General features: G+C 40.7%; 1 protein-coding gene across 3 annotated transcripts; it reads right to left on the bottom strand.

Moving 5' to 3' along the window:
• Nucleotides 1-253: 253 nt before the first annotated feature.
• On the bottom strand, nt 254-17,028 carry podn (podocan). Of its 3 annotated transcripts, XM_027290294.1 has the most exons (12): nt 16,833-17,028; nt 15,918-15,997; nt 10,918-11,200; nt 10,692-10,785; nt 7,346-7,410; nt 5,508-5,617; nt 4,998-5,154; nt 4,792-4,907; nt 4,350-4,563; nt 3,801-4,244; nt 2,298-2,446; nt 254-677 (listed from the first exon to the last, which is right to left on the bottom strand). In XM_027290294.1, exons 3-12 carry the CDS (start codon nt 11,179-11,181, stop codon nt 524-526), a joined length of 1,767 nt encoding a protein of 588 aa, XP_027146095.1. In that variant the 5' UTR covers nt 11,182-11,200; nt 15,918-15,997; nt 16,833-17,028; the 3' UTR covers nt 254-523. The 3 variants fall into 3 exon arrangements, with proteins under 3 accessions (XP_027146095.1, XP_019123882.1, XP_027146094.1); XM_019268337.2 differs by lacking the exon at nt 15,918-15,997 and having other exon boundaries at nt 16,833-17,027; XM_027290293.1 differs by lacking the exons at nt 15,918-15,997; nt 16,833-17,028 and adding an exon at nt 13,136-13,176.
• Nucleotides 17,029-17,464: the final 436 nt, after the last annotated feature.

Here is a 17,464-nt window from a genome sequence, read left to right as displayed (position 1 = left end):
TACTTAGGCTTTAGTGGTTTCAGTGGGGCCAGACTGCTTATCTTGCCACCTCTGGAGATAAAACACAAATTATTCCACAGTATTTCTGGTAAACTTTTTTTTTTTTTTTTTTAGCTCAGGCAGCTATTAACAAAATGACAAGAGGCAGAGTGTGAACGACATCTGTCCTTTTTCACTCAGCTGAAATTTTTGGTATGTGTTCTCAAACATTTACATGCAAAATTCACACTGACTTTTGTGAATGCATTTTTTTAAGAATAAAGCACAAAACACAAGATGATAGATGTTTGCATGTCAACATTAAAAAAAATATTAGCTCAGATATAAAGATATGTATTACTAACCAGCCCAAAAAATGGAAACTAAAGTAACATCCGGTATCCTGCACCAGAAATATGAGACTCTGTCACACAATACAATAATGGACCTGGGAAATGACATTCACAGGCTCATTCCCATTTAAAAGCCCTGTCTTTCTGTCTCTGACACAACGCAGTCCAATGTCAGCTTAACTGAGCATGTCTTATGTCTCCTGCTCCTCTATCATTTTATCACCGTCGATCTCCTCTCCTTTAAAGGGGAGGTCAGGGTTTCCGGTGCTGATGTCCAGCACTTGCAAGTTGGACAGGTGTGCGAAGGAGCTCTCGTCCACAGAGTCCACAGACAGGCGGTTATACCTTCAGAAGGAAAAAAAAAGAGGTTTGACAGTTGAGCAGAAGCATGAAGAGGAGATTTACAAGACACATTTGTCATGAATCATCGTCGTGGGACCTATTTGTTGAGCACAACACTGATATGAAATGCACCCACACTATGTTTTGAGTCGATCAAGAAGACAGGTGTGTCGCTCACTTTATACCAAACCACTTACACTGAAACACCTGTAATCTACTCTTATCTATGGGAGAAAATGTTGCTTGTGCAGTTACTAACACACGTAAATCCTCCTTTCACTTCCCCCACTGATGCGAGCATTCCAGCGGCTCTGTATTGGCTCAGGCCAAAGACTCCCATCTGTGGGGGGATTTTGGTGGAAAAAAAGAAAAAAATGTGGCAGCAGCTGATATGAACAACATGAAGAGCACAACAGCCTGGAAGGGGTCAAGGCCCGTAAACAAGAGCCATAAAGCAGCTAGGTCAGACTGAAAACCAAACAGAACAAAAGCCTTGAAAGCGCTTGTCCCAAACCTCTGTACTCTGCTGTGTGACCGCTGCTTTCAGCTGTGCTGCTTGTCGGCATAAGCCTGCACTATGTGGAATAAACCAAAGTGGAAAATTTGCTGAATGCCCACAAGTTAGAGGAGATGGAGAGATTAGATACCACACTGCGGTACTCTGCAAAATGAAGCTCAGTTGGAACGTCCAACACATAGTAAATTTAGTTGATTAGTAACAGACCAGGACACAGGACACAAAGGATTTTTTTTAAATAAAAGTTTCTTACAAGGTTCACTTTTATGAAGCAAGACCTTTTTTACATAACGCTGTGCCTATAATTATAGACAATAGGAAACTGAAAGTGATTTTTGACAATTCAAACTATGTTTGAAAGTTTAAACTCACATTTCAGCGTCTGTAATATCAGGTGTGTACTCAACTGTAGTGTTACAAAGCTGTAAATGAACAGGCGTATTTACTTGGCCAGAATTAGACGAGAAGACTTGCAGCCTGATTTAGTTACTTTTGGACAAACCCCGGCTAGCCGTTTCCTCCTGTTTCCAGTCTTTGTGCTAAGTTAAGCTAAACAGCTGCTGGCTGTAGTGTCACATACTGTGAAGATGAATAAGCACATTTGCCAAACTGTTCCTGATTACAGTTCTGACAGTTTCAACAGGTTCCTTTCTGAGGTTTTAGTCAGACACATTAACAAAGTGCAGCAATCCAAACAGTTTCATTGTACCCAAATTCACTCTGAGCTGATTACAAAAACCTGGTTTGAAAAGAGGAACTGAACACCGTCCACCTGATTGCAGCTGCTCTCACAGAGCACTAAAAGCCAAAGCAACAATTTCCTCACAGCCATTCTTTGGTCGCAATTGCATAATTATTTCCTGAATGGAAATGAATCCAAATGGAAGAGAGCCATATATAAGGACCACCAACCAGATTTCTACAAAGCCTTAAGGACAGTGAGTGTCAGTTTTTAATGTGTCGTACAGCTACTCTGAAGAAACCATTTGTGCAAACAACCAGGGAGAAAGAATGCTGAGCGTGTTTGGAAAGAAAATCAAGGAACAACATACCAGTAACATGACTGAGTCTCCTGGTTTATAAGAAATAAACTGTGTGTCTCTTACCGAAGGAAGATGCCCTTGATGTTTGGAGTGCCTTCAAATGCTGAGGCAGGAACACTGGAGATGCGGTTACTTTGCAGGTGAAGGTATTCCAGAGTCTCAGGCAGGTCAGAGGGGATGTGTGACAGCTGGTTGCCAGACAGGTCTAGTGTCTAAAGTAACAAGATGCATGAAGAACAATAAACATAATGAATCATTCACATAATTCTATGTTAATTGGTTGATTAATGTAGAGAAATGTGCTTTATATGTATAACTAATGTCCACTGTAGGAACTGTAGAAGTGTAGCCATGGTCACAGGTTCAGTGATGAGGCAGCCTGCCATTTTTTTTCAAAACACAGGTAAACTCACAGGTACAGGTACTCACAGGTGTTTACACAGGTAAACAACAAAAAAACAGGATGGCAATGTCTATAAAGGCTGATGGGTGGCATCACAGTGAATTTCAGCACTGTACCAGTTACAGTATAAAGAGTGTACAGTGCATGAGTGACTTCACCCATTGCTTTTCGAAGTATCGTTTTGAAGGTTAAAGTTGAAGCTTAATGTTGGCTGTACTATCTCTTCTGCCTCCTGGCTAATCTAAAAATCTGTGACCAAAACAGTTTTTCTGCTGTGAAGTTGTACTTTTTAACATGGGGACTTATGGAGGTTGTAATGTTCTGTAGCCAGCCTCAAGTGGACACTGAAGGTATTACAGTTTTTGGCACTTCTGCATTGGCTTAATTTCCCAGCCATGGACGTTGGCGGTTGCTGCAAACCCGTATAGTTGCTTTAACCTGACTCTACTTGGCTACTTGTGTATTCGAAGTTATTGACATTTCCTGTATCTGGTATACTGATATGCCTAAATACTAATTATTAATGTGTTCTTCTTCTAGGTCCATAAATTAAAACAGTTTGCAGTACAGTAGTTATCCTGATAAATCTTTAGCTCCATCAGAACAGTCTGAAGTAAGACTTATTTAAGAAGCTAAAAGTTTAATTGTATTTCCTCAGGAGAGTTTTCTTTTGCACTTCTTAGTCTTGTTGCTTAACTGTCCCATGATATTTGCTGCAGTCACATTAATGAGCACATGGAAACATTTAAAATTATTGAATTTATGATGGATTCACTATTAAAATCAGCAGGGGGAAGGCTTAAAGAAACAGCTGTTTAGGGTTTGCAGCTGTCTCTCTCTCCCTCTTTTAGTGCTTCAAGACAAGACAATATGAAGTTTGCTCAAATATTGGTAAAGATTCTGTTGTCAATGCACTGGAAGTCAGTTTGGGCCACTAACTCACCCGCACCAACACCAGTAGTTCCCTGGATTCTTAATTAGTGTTCTATATTATATTTCTGTACACTGTAAAAAATGTCTGCACCAAACTGAAATTCTCCAGTTTGTAAAATAAAGTGGGCGGGCAAGGAAGAACCTCAGACCCTCATAAGAATCTTAAAAAAGCATCTTAGGTTCCTGCAGTGGACACATGTTCTGTTTCTTCTTCCCCCCAACCCACTCACTGTGAGCGCAGTGAGCTCCATCCAGGCTCCCTGGTAGACTGAATTCAATTTCAGCTGGTTTTCGCTTAGGATGAGCTTTCGTAGCTTCACCATGCCTGTCAGAGCACCGTCAGGTACAGAGTTCAGCTGGTTGTTCTTGATTTCTAGCACCTGCAGGCTGCGTGGAAGACCAAGTGGAAACAAGTGAAGGCTGTTTCCCGACAGATCGAGGGTTTCCAGCACGCGCAACTTCCTGAAGGCCTCGCGGTGCAGCTTGGAGCTGGTCAGCTTATTGTAGCTGAGGTTAAGCTCAGTCAGGGTGTACAGCAGGGACAGGTCATTACGGCCAATTTCAGAAATTAAGTTGTGGAGTATCATTAGAGTCTTGGCACGTCGAGGCAAGCCCCTGGGAACTCGCTCCAGCAAGTTGTTGTACATGTGGAGAGTGTGCAGCTTCTTCAAGCCCTTTTGAGAAAGCAAATGTGAGATTCAAAGGGTGATCTACTGTTTGACTTAATGTCAAAATGTCAGTTATTCAATAAAAGAACACCAAATGAAAAAGAAATGTACCTGGAAGGCAGCTACGTGGATGGAACGTGAGCGGAGCTTGTTATTGTGGAGGAGCAGGTACTCGAGGTTTCGGACAGATGTAAGAGCATCTCCGGGAATGCTGCGAATGGAGTTCTTCTCCAGATGTAGCAGCACTAGATTGCGAGGCAAACCCTTGGGGACGACGCTCAAGTTGTTATTTGACAAGTCTAGGCACTCCAAGCTGCTCAGTTGGCTGCCAGAAAAGGAAAAGAGGAAGTGGTTATATCAGTTATTTAATCCTGTACTGTGTGCTTTCTCTCTGATTCTATCATAAGAATTCACACAGCTTTGTGAAGTGGATGCTCTTGTTTGGTAAACACTTGAAAGTATGCAAAGGACAATATAATCAATGCTTGTCCTATTACACACTAAATAGCCACAGGACGTTATAAGAGGTTTGTGTGTGAGAATTTTTGTCCACCTGAATGTTTCGTTGTCCATCCCCTCATTGCTGAGGAGGTTGTTTTGGAGATATAGCTCTCTGAGGTTTGACAAGTTGTCAAAGGCCCCCGCTGGGATTTTCTCCAACTTGTTACTCTGTAAAAACAGGAGCAATCCTTATGTTATATTTCTAAAAGATTTAAGCCATCTAAAACATCTAAATGCAAGACATAACAGTTACTGGACCTTGAGATGAAGACGGTAAAGGGTGGAGGGCAGATTCTTCGGGACAACCCGTAGAAAGTTGCTGGACATGGTGATGATCTCCAGGTTGTCAGAACCATTGAACATATTATCAGGAAGCCCAGCGTCAGTCAGCTTGTTGTTATGGAGATACACAGACCTGGGAACCACGATCAAGGTACAGTATATTACATTTATTCATTTAGCTGACGCTTTTATCCAAAGCAACTTACAAAAAATGGAAAACAGAAAAAAGACAACAAGTTTGGATTGCCTTGAGTGTACAGGTGGCAGAGCCAGACAGCATACAATGGTGGAGCTCAATGCTTTGAAGGTAACATATGTCTGTATAAGGGCATTCAAGTAGTTGGGTGCAGAACTGGAGACTACTTTGAAGACAATAATAAGGGATTTAGATTTAATGCGAGTTGCTACAGGTAGCCATTTACCATGTGTAAATGGACATAATTCCAGAAAGGAGGGGTACATTCATACAAACACGCACATTCTTACCTCAGTTTTGGTTTATGGCCAAATGTATATGGGTAGATCCTTGTAAGCTGGTTAGCGGCAAAATCAGCGCTTACCAAAGAAGCTGGTAAGACCTTTGGTGCTGCAGTGAGCTGCAAGTACAAGTAAAGAAGAATGACAGGAAACTGTTAGGAAAGTTTGACTCCATTTAAGTAAAAAGAGGTTGTTTTCTTGAAACTGTCATTCTTCTGGTAAAGACCTACCACCTCATTAGCATTAAAATTAGTTATAATCGCATCTGCATCTGCATCTGGCCTCCTACCACCTGCCACGTTTGTTCCGTCCAATAATAATTAATGACAATGTTCGCCAGGTGGTTGGCCAATCAGTCCACCACATTGGCCTTGAGTCAATTCTCCAGATGAGTATCAGAAGAATTACCAGGAAATCTTTGCAAATTCATGTCCCCAGATGATGTGCCAAATACTTCTAATTTTCTGTATCATGCCAAGTCAAAATTTACAGAATTATCTGTGTGGTAAATGGTAAATGGTAAAGGGACTTTACTTCATACACACATTTATACACTGACAGTATTGTCATACAAGGTGCCAACTGGCCTTCAGGAGCAATTTTGGGTTCAGTATCTTGCCCACCAACAGGAGACACACGAGACACCAACATGCAGACTAGAGGAGACAGACATCAAACCACTGATCTTCTGATTAGTGGGTGACCCACATTATTATCATAGAATTTTATTGACACTCATGGCTCCTTGATGATGTACAGTATACTTTGGCGATCCTCTGACTTTTTATCTAGCACCAACATTGGTTCATAGTCACAAGGCATGAACAATTTGCATTTCCCAATAGTTTTAGCCCAGATATCCATGTTCCCCACAGGATAAATTGTAATCATTTTGCTGATGCCCTGACTTTGGGTTTAGTACTAAATAGTACATGCTAGCATGCTAATATGGGAAACTAAGATGGTGACCATGGTATACCATGGTTCAAGGTGTATGTCAGTATGCTAAGTATATTATTAGCATTCAGCTCAAATGACCAATCCTTAAGTAAATCCTTATAGATCCATGAGTATATCCTTCTAGATGTTTATAGATCTGGCAGAGTGGCTGTAGACTGTTTTTAATGATACCTAAATTTACCCAAAGCATTCATAGATTTTTGTAATTGGCATATGGGTTATTTTGAAACACAGTGAAAAACGTTCAAGGATGTTATGGTTCAGAATATTTGCTTTACAGCTAGTCAGTCCTCTCCAAAAAAGTGGGCACCATTCAATTTGCTTTGAACCAGAAATGCTACATTGTTATCTGTACAGCCCTGAATGAAAGCAAGGTTGTGCTCTCTTTTGTTACCCCTACTACATTGTACAAAACAGCAGAGAATATACAGTAGAAATCTGAGAAGCACTGGTGAGATTAGATGTTCATTTAGAGCTCTTTCCTTTATAACATGGTCCATGGATTAAAGCAGCATGGGTGTCTTTGAGGCTTAGTGAGCACTTAAAAATCCCCTATTCTTCCTGTATCCCATTTGCCTATTCATCCCTGCGAAGGCACAGACAAATCTGTCCATCCTTTCTCTCTCACTCTGTGTCCAAAAGGGTCAGTAACATTTTAGCTCGGACCAGCTGGCACAGCCATACTGGATGTGATTACAAGCATAAGCTCACACAGAGTGTATGAGAGGTGACTGCCACCCCTCTCTGCCAGCTGGCACTATGTATCAGAATAAAATAGCACAGAGTAAAAATATTGTGAGATGGACACAAAACATATAAACTCTTCATATCATGTGAGCAGAGTGGAGGTCAGCATTGAGAAAAAAACATTTAAAAGGATGACTCACCTTGTTATTTGCCAAGTACAAATAAGCCAGCTGTTCAAGCCTCTCAAAACCTTCATCTTCAAGACCTAGGAAGGGAAGAGCATGATAAATCAATGAATGAGAACATACACAATATGTGTTTTGAACACATGGCACATAAAAGAATGTCAAGGTGTTTCAAAATAAAATGTACTACCTTTAGACATTGGAGGATTCTTTATCACAGGACTGCTTTTTTTAGCTCAAAGATTTCTTTGACAGTGACTTGAGTTCATTAATTTTACTCTGAGCTAAGCAGTGGTTTCACTGTCCAAATGAGGTACAGTACTTCCATAGTCAGTGTGTTAGCTACAGTAGATGGCGGTCACCACACCCACAGTTTAGAGAAGCAGACAGATGGAGCAGCATGAGACAATTTTAGCTACTTAATAAAAGCCCCACCTAAAAAAATCTATTTTGATTTAAGTGTTGATTATATACAGAGTATTTTCATTGCTCTATATTGCCATTAGACAGCCCTTCCTCAAGCGTTAATATTGATTTATCATCTCAAATCTGCCAGACTTTATTGATAAAACTGTAATTTTAGTTTGCAGAACAAATGAGTTGCTCATTCACTGCTGCGATCAATTAGTATTATTGTGACTCTGTTTCAACAAGTTAGTTCAGATTCAAACTAACATTAGTTGCTGCAGCTTGAGGCAGTAGACCAGCAGCTCCTGTATTCTGTGAGCTAAAATTATGGTTTGGTGGCTTTGGAGAGATTGATATAACTGCTACAGTTTTCAGAAAATATTCTAAATATAAGGTACACTTAGACTGATATTGATCTATGCATCCATGGATGCAACCACATACTAGTGTTTCTCTGAAAAAGGATCATGCCAACCTGTAGGTAACACCCTGACTGGACATGGACAAGTAACTCATATAACCACACTTCAAATAATCTAATAGATTCCTTTAATGCACTGCTTTAAGACTCTAAGGTAATATTTTAGTTAATTAACACTAAATCCTACCATGTGCATGAGAGTGCATGAGTGACATCACCCATACTATAGGTTTCACCATTTTGAAGTTCAAAATATGTGGCACTGGCCATGTTGGCTGTTTTGCATTTTTTACCTAATGGCTAATTTAAATATCAGCAAAGACGTGGACCATTAGCAGGTGGGTTGAATGACCCCTGAATGTTCAAATAGGCCATCTGTAATGGCACCTATATGTCAATCAAAGCATCCACAATGTTAATTCTGTATAACTTTAAGCCTTAATATCATGTGAACAGGTGAGTTGTATATAAATTCACCCTCAGTACAGTTGTCATGAACGGGGAAATTAGCTATAGAGACCAAAAGTGTTTTTTGTACCAGGCTGTAAACATGTTTATTTCTGCTGTGAAGTTGGACATTTGAACATGGGGACTTATGGAAGTTGAAATGTTCTGTGGCCAGTCTCAAGTGGACACTTGAGGAATTACAGTTTTTGGGACGGTTCAGACACTCCCAGAAGAGAAAAGATTCCTGTTTGAAAATGTTCAGTCTAAAAACAGTCTAGTTATTTCTTTAAACTGCACATATGCTGTAAACAATCTCACCATACAGAGTTATCGTACATGAAATTTCCTCCAATGGACGATTATGGCCTTATGTTGGTCTATTAGGGGTACCATTACAACAAAATGCTTGATTCTCAATGTAAAGGGAAGCAGCAGTTAGAACTTAAGAAACATTAGCTAGCAGTGGTCACAGCTGGCCAGGAAGACAAAAGTTCATTAAGCTATCTGTCCATTTTGGCAGCAAGAATACTGATTTACTGGCACTCAGCCACACTTCCAACACAACAATGCCAGCAGGAGCAGTCTTTAGAAAAGGTCTGACATCTGTTTAGCCATTTAACAGCTATTTTGGATGCTTTTGTGAATGGAAGACCCATGACTGGGGCTTGACATTTTCTTTAGAGCCAAACAAAGACTTGACAATGCCAGTTAGAGCAATAGAGTATATCACTTAACAACTGACCATAAGCAAAGCCATTTTTAAGTTGTCCTAAAAAAAAATAGCCAAGAGTCAAAGAGCAACGGAATCTGCTAAAATTGCTTCAAATTGATTTGACATTTAAGACCGGCAACAAAAAAAGTCAACACAGAGCCACAGCTGAGCAGGAATTCAACCGCCCGGTTTGTCTCATAAATCACCCTTGCAGACGCGTCTATAATCTGCTCCCCTGCTGTACACCAGATTGTTTTACAGCCCTCTGTTTAATTTTTTCCTCTTTCCGACCCTTGCAAGTCCACCCAATGGTGAGTCAATACTTCTCTCCAAGAGTAAAGACTTTATCTCCCACACAGGAAACAATATTTGAATTCAGTGTCAACTCTGTCTACTGTATTCGGAGCCTTCACGATCACCTGTAGAGGCTGGGACAGCAGGAAACACAAAGTGTCAAACTAAGGAGAATGGAGGAACAGAACATGTCTGACTCATTCAACTGAGATCATAGAAAATCTCTTCTTGCCACCAGAGTGTGTTTGCAGAGGATGTTACATGAAGAGACAGCTCATGTTTTATTTAGAACACGATGGCTTCATTTTGAGTTTGGTGAAAAACAAGAGGCAAGCTAATAGACTAAAGCAAACAGAAAATAAACAAGTAATTATTGAAAATGAACGACAAACAGAGAACAGTGCTAGGTAGGTGGAAATGGATCACTTCTCTGAGTGTTTAAAGCTGCCCTCTGAACAGTCTAAACAGTTTTTGGCTGCCCACCTAACAAAGTCAGATATTACAAAGGTAAGTCTATTTGAATGAAGTATGGATATAGTGCTATATTCATTAGTTGGGTTACAGAGCCCCATATTTATCAGTCCAGACTATTTTCAGAGCGCTTTGCACTCGTCCATATAATGTTAGGTATTCACTGTCATGGCTATACGAGAATGCTATTAAATAATTTCCCCCTGGGATTATTATTCTGATTCTGATTAAGTTAGCAGTTTGGAGTGGTTAGAGAAATCATTTTAGTCTCAACATAAGGGCATGACCCGGGCATCATTATGATACCATCCTAGACCTGTTGCTTTGGTTAACATTATTATTAGATTGTCATGCTCCAGTAAGCTTTGTCTTCTATTTGGCACAATTAACTAATGATTATATGCCTTCAGGTATAAGATTGCCTTTCAGTTAAGAGGCTGATAGTTCTCAATGAAAAGCCAGTCTATGTATGGGTGTGTTCAAGTTGTCTCTATATCCATATCTATAGCTGGATAACTCTGAACTTTATAACAACACATTTATGAGTTTGGTGTATTTTCAATGTTTTTTTTAATTTTTTTTTTATTGTAACTCTTCACAGTGTTTACCGTCTGTGGTAAGCCAGTTGTTTTGAAGGTTGAGAGTCTCAAGCTGATGCAGATGGGAAATGTGCTCCACTGTTATCTCCTCGATTTTGTTGTTCTGGCATCAGGGGACCAAACACAGACAGTAAATGGGACAGCAGATGAGAGTTTTACAAAATTAGAAAATGTGGATGTGTATTACTGTTGATATCTATGTGTGTGTGTGTGCTGTCATGTGTGTGTGACAGACCTGCAGAGAAAGCTGGCGGGTTGTGTCAGACAGCTCTGTAGGGAACTCCGTGAGGTCGACTCCGGCGCAGTCCACTGCACCGTCTGCCGTACAGCTGCACTCCGCCGGACATTCGATCGGCTCAGATTTCATCCCCACTGTTGCGATATTTATTCGTTCCTCCTCTTCTTCCTCTGTTTCGAGAGGGGCCTGGCAACGCACCAACACCCAGGCCAAGAGCAGTACACTCAGGGCCTGCATGATGGAATGCTTGCGAAAAGCCATGTCCACTGCTGAAGCTCTCCTGTTGCACAAACACATGGGCAGTACAGTTCAAAACATCAGAGTATTTTGTTCCTGCAAACAGATCTCTAGAAGCTACAATCTGCTACTTTTTTGTTACTGACGCAGTAGTAGGTGGTTTTTTAAACTTTCAGACTTAATTCACTGTAATTAAGTTGAGTTAGTAAGATAATGGAGATGCACCATGGATTGGTTTTCAAATAAAGTTTGTGGTGGAAGTGGGATAATCGTCACTGTGCAAAGCTCCTACTGTGTCATCCAAATGCTGCAGTCCAGTCTACTCAGAAGTCAGGGCGGGGGGGGCAGTTGATTTGTGAGCATGTGAAAACTAGTAGATGTACTGGAAAGTGTTTAGATTGAAAGTCTGGAATTTCCACTTGGAATTATTGACTTGCAGCAATGGATTACAGCATTAAAACCTGTAAAGTGTAGGGAAAAAAGGCCAGCTGGAAACACAACACTATATTATCACCTTTGAAATCAGTATGGCAAATAGTAACCATATTTGTTTACACATCAAGCTGATATAAAGCAACATTATTATCCTTTTGGAGTTGTGTTTTCAGGTCATCAATGTTAAGTGCAATCATCACTCAACCGGTGCCTCTGTTTTGGTCTCCACCAATGTCTGATAAAATAATATCTGGCTCTTTTGCTGCTAAACATTCTAGTTCACCAGGTCGTTGCTGCTTGGTGCTGAGCAGGTTGTGTACAGTCGATTTTTAGATCTGTTTCACTGAGAACAGCTGCTCGTGTGGGCTGAAGAGTGTTGTGAGTGAACCAAAACAGTAGAGTTGTGGGTGGTAAAATGAAAACAATGAGCTGAAAGACCCTACAAGACTTCATAAAGTGAGAGCAATTGCGGTTTGTAGGTCATCACTAAAAGCGACCATTAGTCATGTGAAGCACTGTTGATATAAAAGTATTGATGACAGCCCGTTGTAAGTGGGGGAGATTGCTAAAGATCTGATCTTCCTTTTAATGCAGTATAAGATCATATTCCTACATATGGGTTTGTATGTATTAGAATGGGCATCGTCTGATGGCCATTTCATGAGCATCGAAATAATACAGTCATGTTACATGTCACATCAATTCTCATTTTAAGCCAGAAAGAGGGTGACTGACAAACTGATGAGGTCAGTGGATAGTTATTACACACTGTCAGTAATATGAGCACAACAGCCACCTGTTCAGTCACCTGAGGGCATAGACAGCAGCAGATTTTATGGCAATTAATCCTCTAATAGTAGAGACATTTCATTCTGGACCAAGATGGTGAACGTATTGGTGTTCTCATGTTTCATAGCATGGCAGAATAGTCAATGGTGTATTATAAGGACAATAATATTATACAGATACAGATTGTTATAGGGGTGAAACCTCAGAAAGCTAAAATGTGAGAACATACAAACCTATTAAGTTGGGTTTAGCTCAGGGACGTCACTAGGTTTAAGAAACTGGGGTGGTTTAGCCCATAGAGAAGAAAAGTTATTGCGCGCACTCCGAAATTTTTTTCAGAGCACCAATTAAAGCTTTGTCAATCAATTGATTAATCTAAGACGATGACGCCTCCATACACCTTCAGCTGCTTTACCAGCTAAACAACACCAGTTAAATTGTGCTAAAATACAAATAAAAGCCCACGGTTTCGGGCCGGCCCGCGCATCACTAGTGTGGAGTCGAATCTTGGGAGTTCGCCCCGGAGAAACTACTTCGGCCCTGGAGAAGACGGATCTCCCCTGTGTTTCCCGACCACGGTCAGGAAACGAATAGCGGGAATGGTTAACAGAAGTCATCTCAACTAGCTAGCAGCAGCTAGGAACTTTCAGAGCTGGCCAGCTGGGATTCAAACACGGAACATTTTGGTTTATTAATTACATGGAACTTTTCTGCTGTTAGCTAAGTGTTACTACCAGCAGTGATGAATGCTTACTTTCTTGAAAAAGGCTCTAATGTCCATCCTTCACCCATGCGTTCGCGCTCTGCTCTTGCCGCTGTGAGGTTCGGCTCTGTGTACTTCAGAGGTAAACACGCAAGCGGCCGTGAGCAGGGTCGCATGGAAAACATGGACTGGAATTTCAGTGATGTGGGCGTTCTCTATATGAAAAAGTGGAATGGATTGTATAATGACGCACTGAAGGGGCTCTCTCTACCGTACCCGATGAAATGAGATTTATGATCACATTTAAGTGAATAATGAAGCCCCCCTAAAATAGGCCTAGTGACGCCACTGGTTTAGCTAACTTCAGTTAAGTTAGTCAGATGCTAAGTGAAACAGCAACAGCTGAGAAATGTCTGGCAAAAAGGGAACATAAAATAAACTAAATATTAGGACTGAAACTCAAGGCTCAAGAGATTCTTGAAGGGTCAACGCCAGTTCAGTTGGTTGAAAACACTCTGTTATGGCATTGCAAATCTGCAGTGTTTCCTCCCATCTCACTGTTGACATTTTAAAATTTTAAAAAAGATCTTAGTTGACAGCTGAGATTTGAAACACCAGCAGTCATTTTGTGAACGGCAGAAAGCCATTCTCTAAACCACAGCTCAACAAATTGCTTTAGATGTTCCTGATGCTGTGTTCACTACCTGCTGTCTTTAAGCACAGTTACAGTCACCTCAGCCTTAAACTGGAAACTGTCAGAGCAGAGAGCTTGTCATGAGAAGAGTGTTTTGATCCTAAACAACAGACAAGAAACAGAAAATAAATCCTGCTTCAAGACAAAAAGCTGTATATGGTTACTTTAAAAGCACAGTGCATTTTACACGTCAAAATCCATTTATCGGTCACAGGGTCACAGTACTACATAATGTCTTCTGTTGCCCATCAGAAGTGAAATAGTAGGAAAAATATTGGCATGGGAATCTGTGTGCATGGACTGCACTTCAGGGGAAAGTTTGAAGAACTGTTTCTGGAATACATAAAAGTGAGGAGTTATTATTCATCAATATCTGCTTCAGTTTCAGCATCACGGTATTCACGCTGGCTCACTGGGACACTTGAACAGAACAGAACTAACTGTTATTAGTAACACCTGTGCTTTGACAGATCAAGATGTCTGCTGTGAAAAAAGGCGTATTATGTGCAGAGTACAGGACAGGGCAGGTGCATTCTATTTTTCAGCCATTGATTATTAATTATTATTATTAAGCTTCCATTTACTTAAATATGTCACCTTTAGACTATCTATGCCTCTTTGGTCATGCTAGCAGTCTACCTCGAAGGAACGCTCTACCACTTTGGTCCAGAATGAAATGTCTCTGTTGGATGGATTGATTTTGCACACCAGGCTTGCTCAAATTTGCTCATTTTTCCTTGGTTCATGTGCTAAATATTCTACATAGTTTATTTTCTTCCCTTCTGGCTGTTTTGGCTGTTTTTGCTATTTGAACTTTGCACAGGGCGTTTAATTTTGAAAATCGGCTGGATTCTCTATGCTGTTTCTGTGTCTGACTTCTGGCAGATTGAAGCGGGCTGCTTGGCATCTGTCAAAAATAGAACAGGGACAGTTCTGACCCTTCTGAAATGGACTGCAGCAATTCAAGTTGGTTTTTGAAACAATGAATACAACAGCCATGAGTAGCTCCGGTGACTATGATGCACACGGAACATGTTGCATCCATTACCCGGTGGAGTGTTGAATTTTTTTTTTCTAAAGATATTTTTTTTGCCCTCTTTTAAGCTTTTTATTTTCAACAGAGACAACTGAAGAGTGACAGGAATCTGGGGAGAGAGAGATGGAGCCACAGGTCAGATTCAAACCCTGGACTTCCACGGCAAGGACTGAACCTTCACACATGGGGCAGCTGCTCTACTGACTGAGCTAAACAACACCACTGAGAGTGTGGAGTTTTAAAGATTCAGTTTAGATTTATTTCAACTTTATTTTATATAAAATGATAACAGAACTTTCTCTCTCACACTTAGACTGTACTCTAAGTGACTGTCTTACAAAGACTCAACAATGCCCACCATGAGCAAGAACTTGGCGACAGTGGCAAAGTGTCATTTTGAAGCTCAAAATATGTGACGCTGGCCACCACCATTTTGGCTGTCCTACCCTATCTAAAAATCGTCAAAGACATGGATCATCGGCGAACCTTAGGCAGGCCAAATGATGCCTGGGTGCTCTAATAAGCCATCTGTAATGGCACCTGTCAATCAAAGTTAATTAAAGCGCTGTTAATTCTGCATAACTCTAAGCCTTAATATAATCTGAACAGGTGAGTTGTATATACATTCACTCTCAGTACAATTGTCATGAACGGGGAAATTAGCTATAGAGACCAAAACAGTTTTTTGTACCAGGCTGTAAACATGTTGATTTCTGCTGTGAAGTTGGACATTTGAATATGGGGACTTATGGAGGTGGAAATGTTCTGGAGCCAGCCTCAAGTGGCCGCTCGAGGAATTACAGTTTTTAGCACTTCTGCATTGGTTTCATTTTCTAGGCACGGAGGTTTGCACTTGGATGTAATTTAGCCTTTTTTTTTTAAATCTTTCCTAAGTGTCCCCACATTATGTATGACAATACTAAATCACTGAGGTACAGTTTAGTAAAGTGCACACATATTTGTTCACCACAATTTCATGTGCAGTATGATTATGTATTGCAGCATTTCAAATCCAATCTTTTACACCCACTACCACTTATTTGTTATTACTGGATCAATACAAAATGTGCTGAACTGATGGAGGGTTTGAATAGTTTACGCACCAGGCCAACAAAAAAAAAACAGCCAGTTTTCTGTCCTCCCTCCCTCCCTCTGCTGAGTGTGAAGCTTCAGTCTTCACCAACTGGAAGGGTTAATGTGAAAAAAGAATATTAACATCACTCATGACAGCAAGCTCTCTTTTTTTCCAATCAATTTCACACACGAGCATTCATAAATATCAGTCAGAACTTCAGGTGTTGATTTAATTAAATGATATGAATTTGCTTTGTTTGAAATTTCCTGACAAACACAGGGACAGCAGTGTTTATGTGAGGCCAGTGTTTTTTTTGGGGTAAAATCATCTCTACCAATATTAATAGAACATATTCCAAATGGGCACTCAATGCAGCTCTCAAGGCAAACTTCTGAGAGGTATTCATAAGAAGAGAATTTTCTGTTTCCTCACATCAAGACTAGCAGAGAGACTGTGGCAGACACACAAGTGAACACACACAGAGAGCAGCAGCATGCATACACCCACAGCAAATTAAAAATAAAAGCCTGTGCACTTTCCTGCACTTATTGTATGATGTCGACCCTGACCAGAGTGAAAGCATCATACCATCCGAGGGTCAGAGAAGAGTTTAAAGCTTTCACAAAGTCAACAGCAATCTCTCGTACCCTGTAATTTAAAGGCTGAATTTGAGGAATAGCCTTTATTAGTGGAGTTGCTGAGCATTTCAAAAGTCATCATCTTGTTTTCATGCTCTTTCTTAGCCGAGCAGAGGTCGAGAAGTGGCTTCACTGCGACTGTTAAGCAGTCAGGATTGTTTGAAATACGCACGCCAAGAGTGTCATGCATGGATGGATGACGCTGACGCTTAAAGCTCAGTCTAAGCTTTATATAACATGACAGTAGCCCATAAAACAAGCAGCAGTAAAGTCTGCAAAAGCAACACTCTGGTCTACTACTTTACCTCTTTGACCAACGTTTGCTGAAATGCACTGAAGTCTGACGTCCAGTCCCAACGCAGGCTGTCCCATAGCAGGCAAGGAGTCACACAGCCACACCAGATACCCTCCAGATGTGAGAGGGAGTGGGAGTGGGAGAGAGAAAGTTAGGAGAAAGAAAGGAAGGGGGAACAGGCGAGAGTGAAAAAGGAAGGGAGTGAGTAAGAGAGACAGCACTGACCTGAACAGGAGCCAAAAACACAAATTCTTTCCTTTTTTCTCATATTTTTTCCCCAAAAACTTGACCCCCCCCCCTCTCATTGTAGCAGGCCTTTCCAGTTTGAACATAATAAGATGGTGTTGTGATTACTTGTTTCGATGGAGTTTGTTCCTCTGGGTTCGACAAAAACTTTCCAGTGCTGCATGATTTGAGTGCGACTATAATCATAGATTTGGGATGAAAGGCCTGATCACCTTAAACAGATACAGTGGGTATATCTTGGATAAAACTGCTAGAAACTTTCATTTCTGTTTTGTTCCCCTCTGAATCTTTGCATGAGATTATTAATGAAATGTGTTATCGAGCTGGAAAAAAGGCTTGCGACTCTATTTGTTAATAAGTTCTTAGATAGATTTTGTTTGTGGTGTAGATGCGCCA

This window comes from Larimichthys crocea, chromosome XVII (genome assembly GCF_000972845.2).
Source record: "Larimichthys crocea isolate SSNF chromosome XVII, L_crocea_2.0, whole genome shotgun sequence".
NCBI classification, from domain to species: domain Eukaryota; kingdom Metazoa; phylum Chordata; class Actinopteri; family Sciaenidae; genus Larimichthys; species Larimichthys crocea.
The sequence above is the reverse complement of the archived record's forward strand: the minus strand, read 5'-3'. Positions and strand labels throughout refer to the sequence as shown.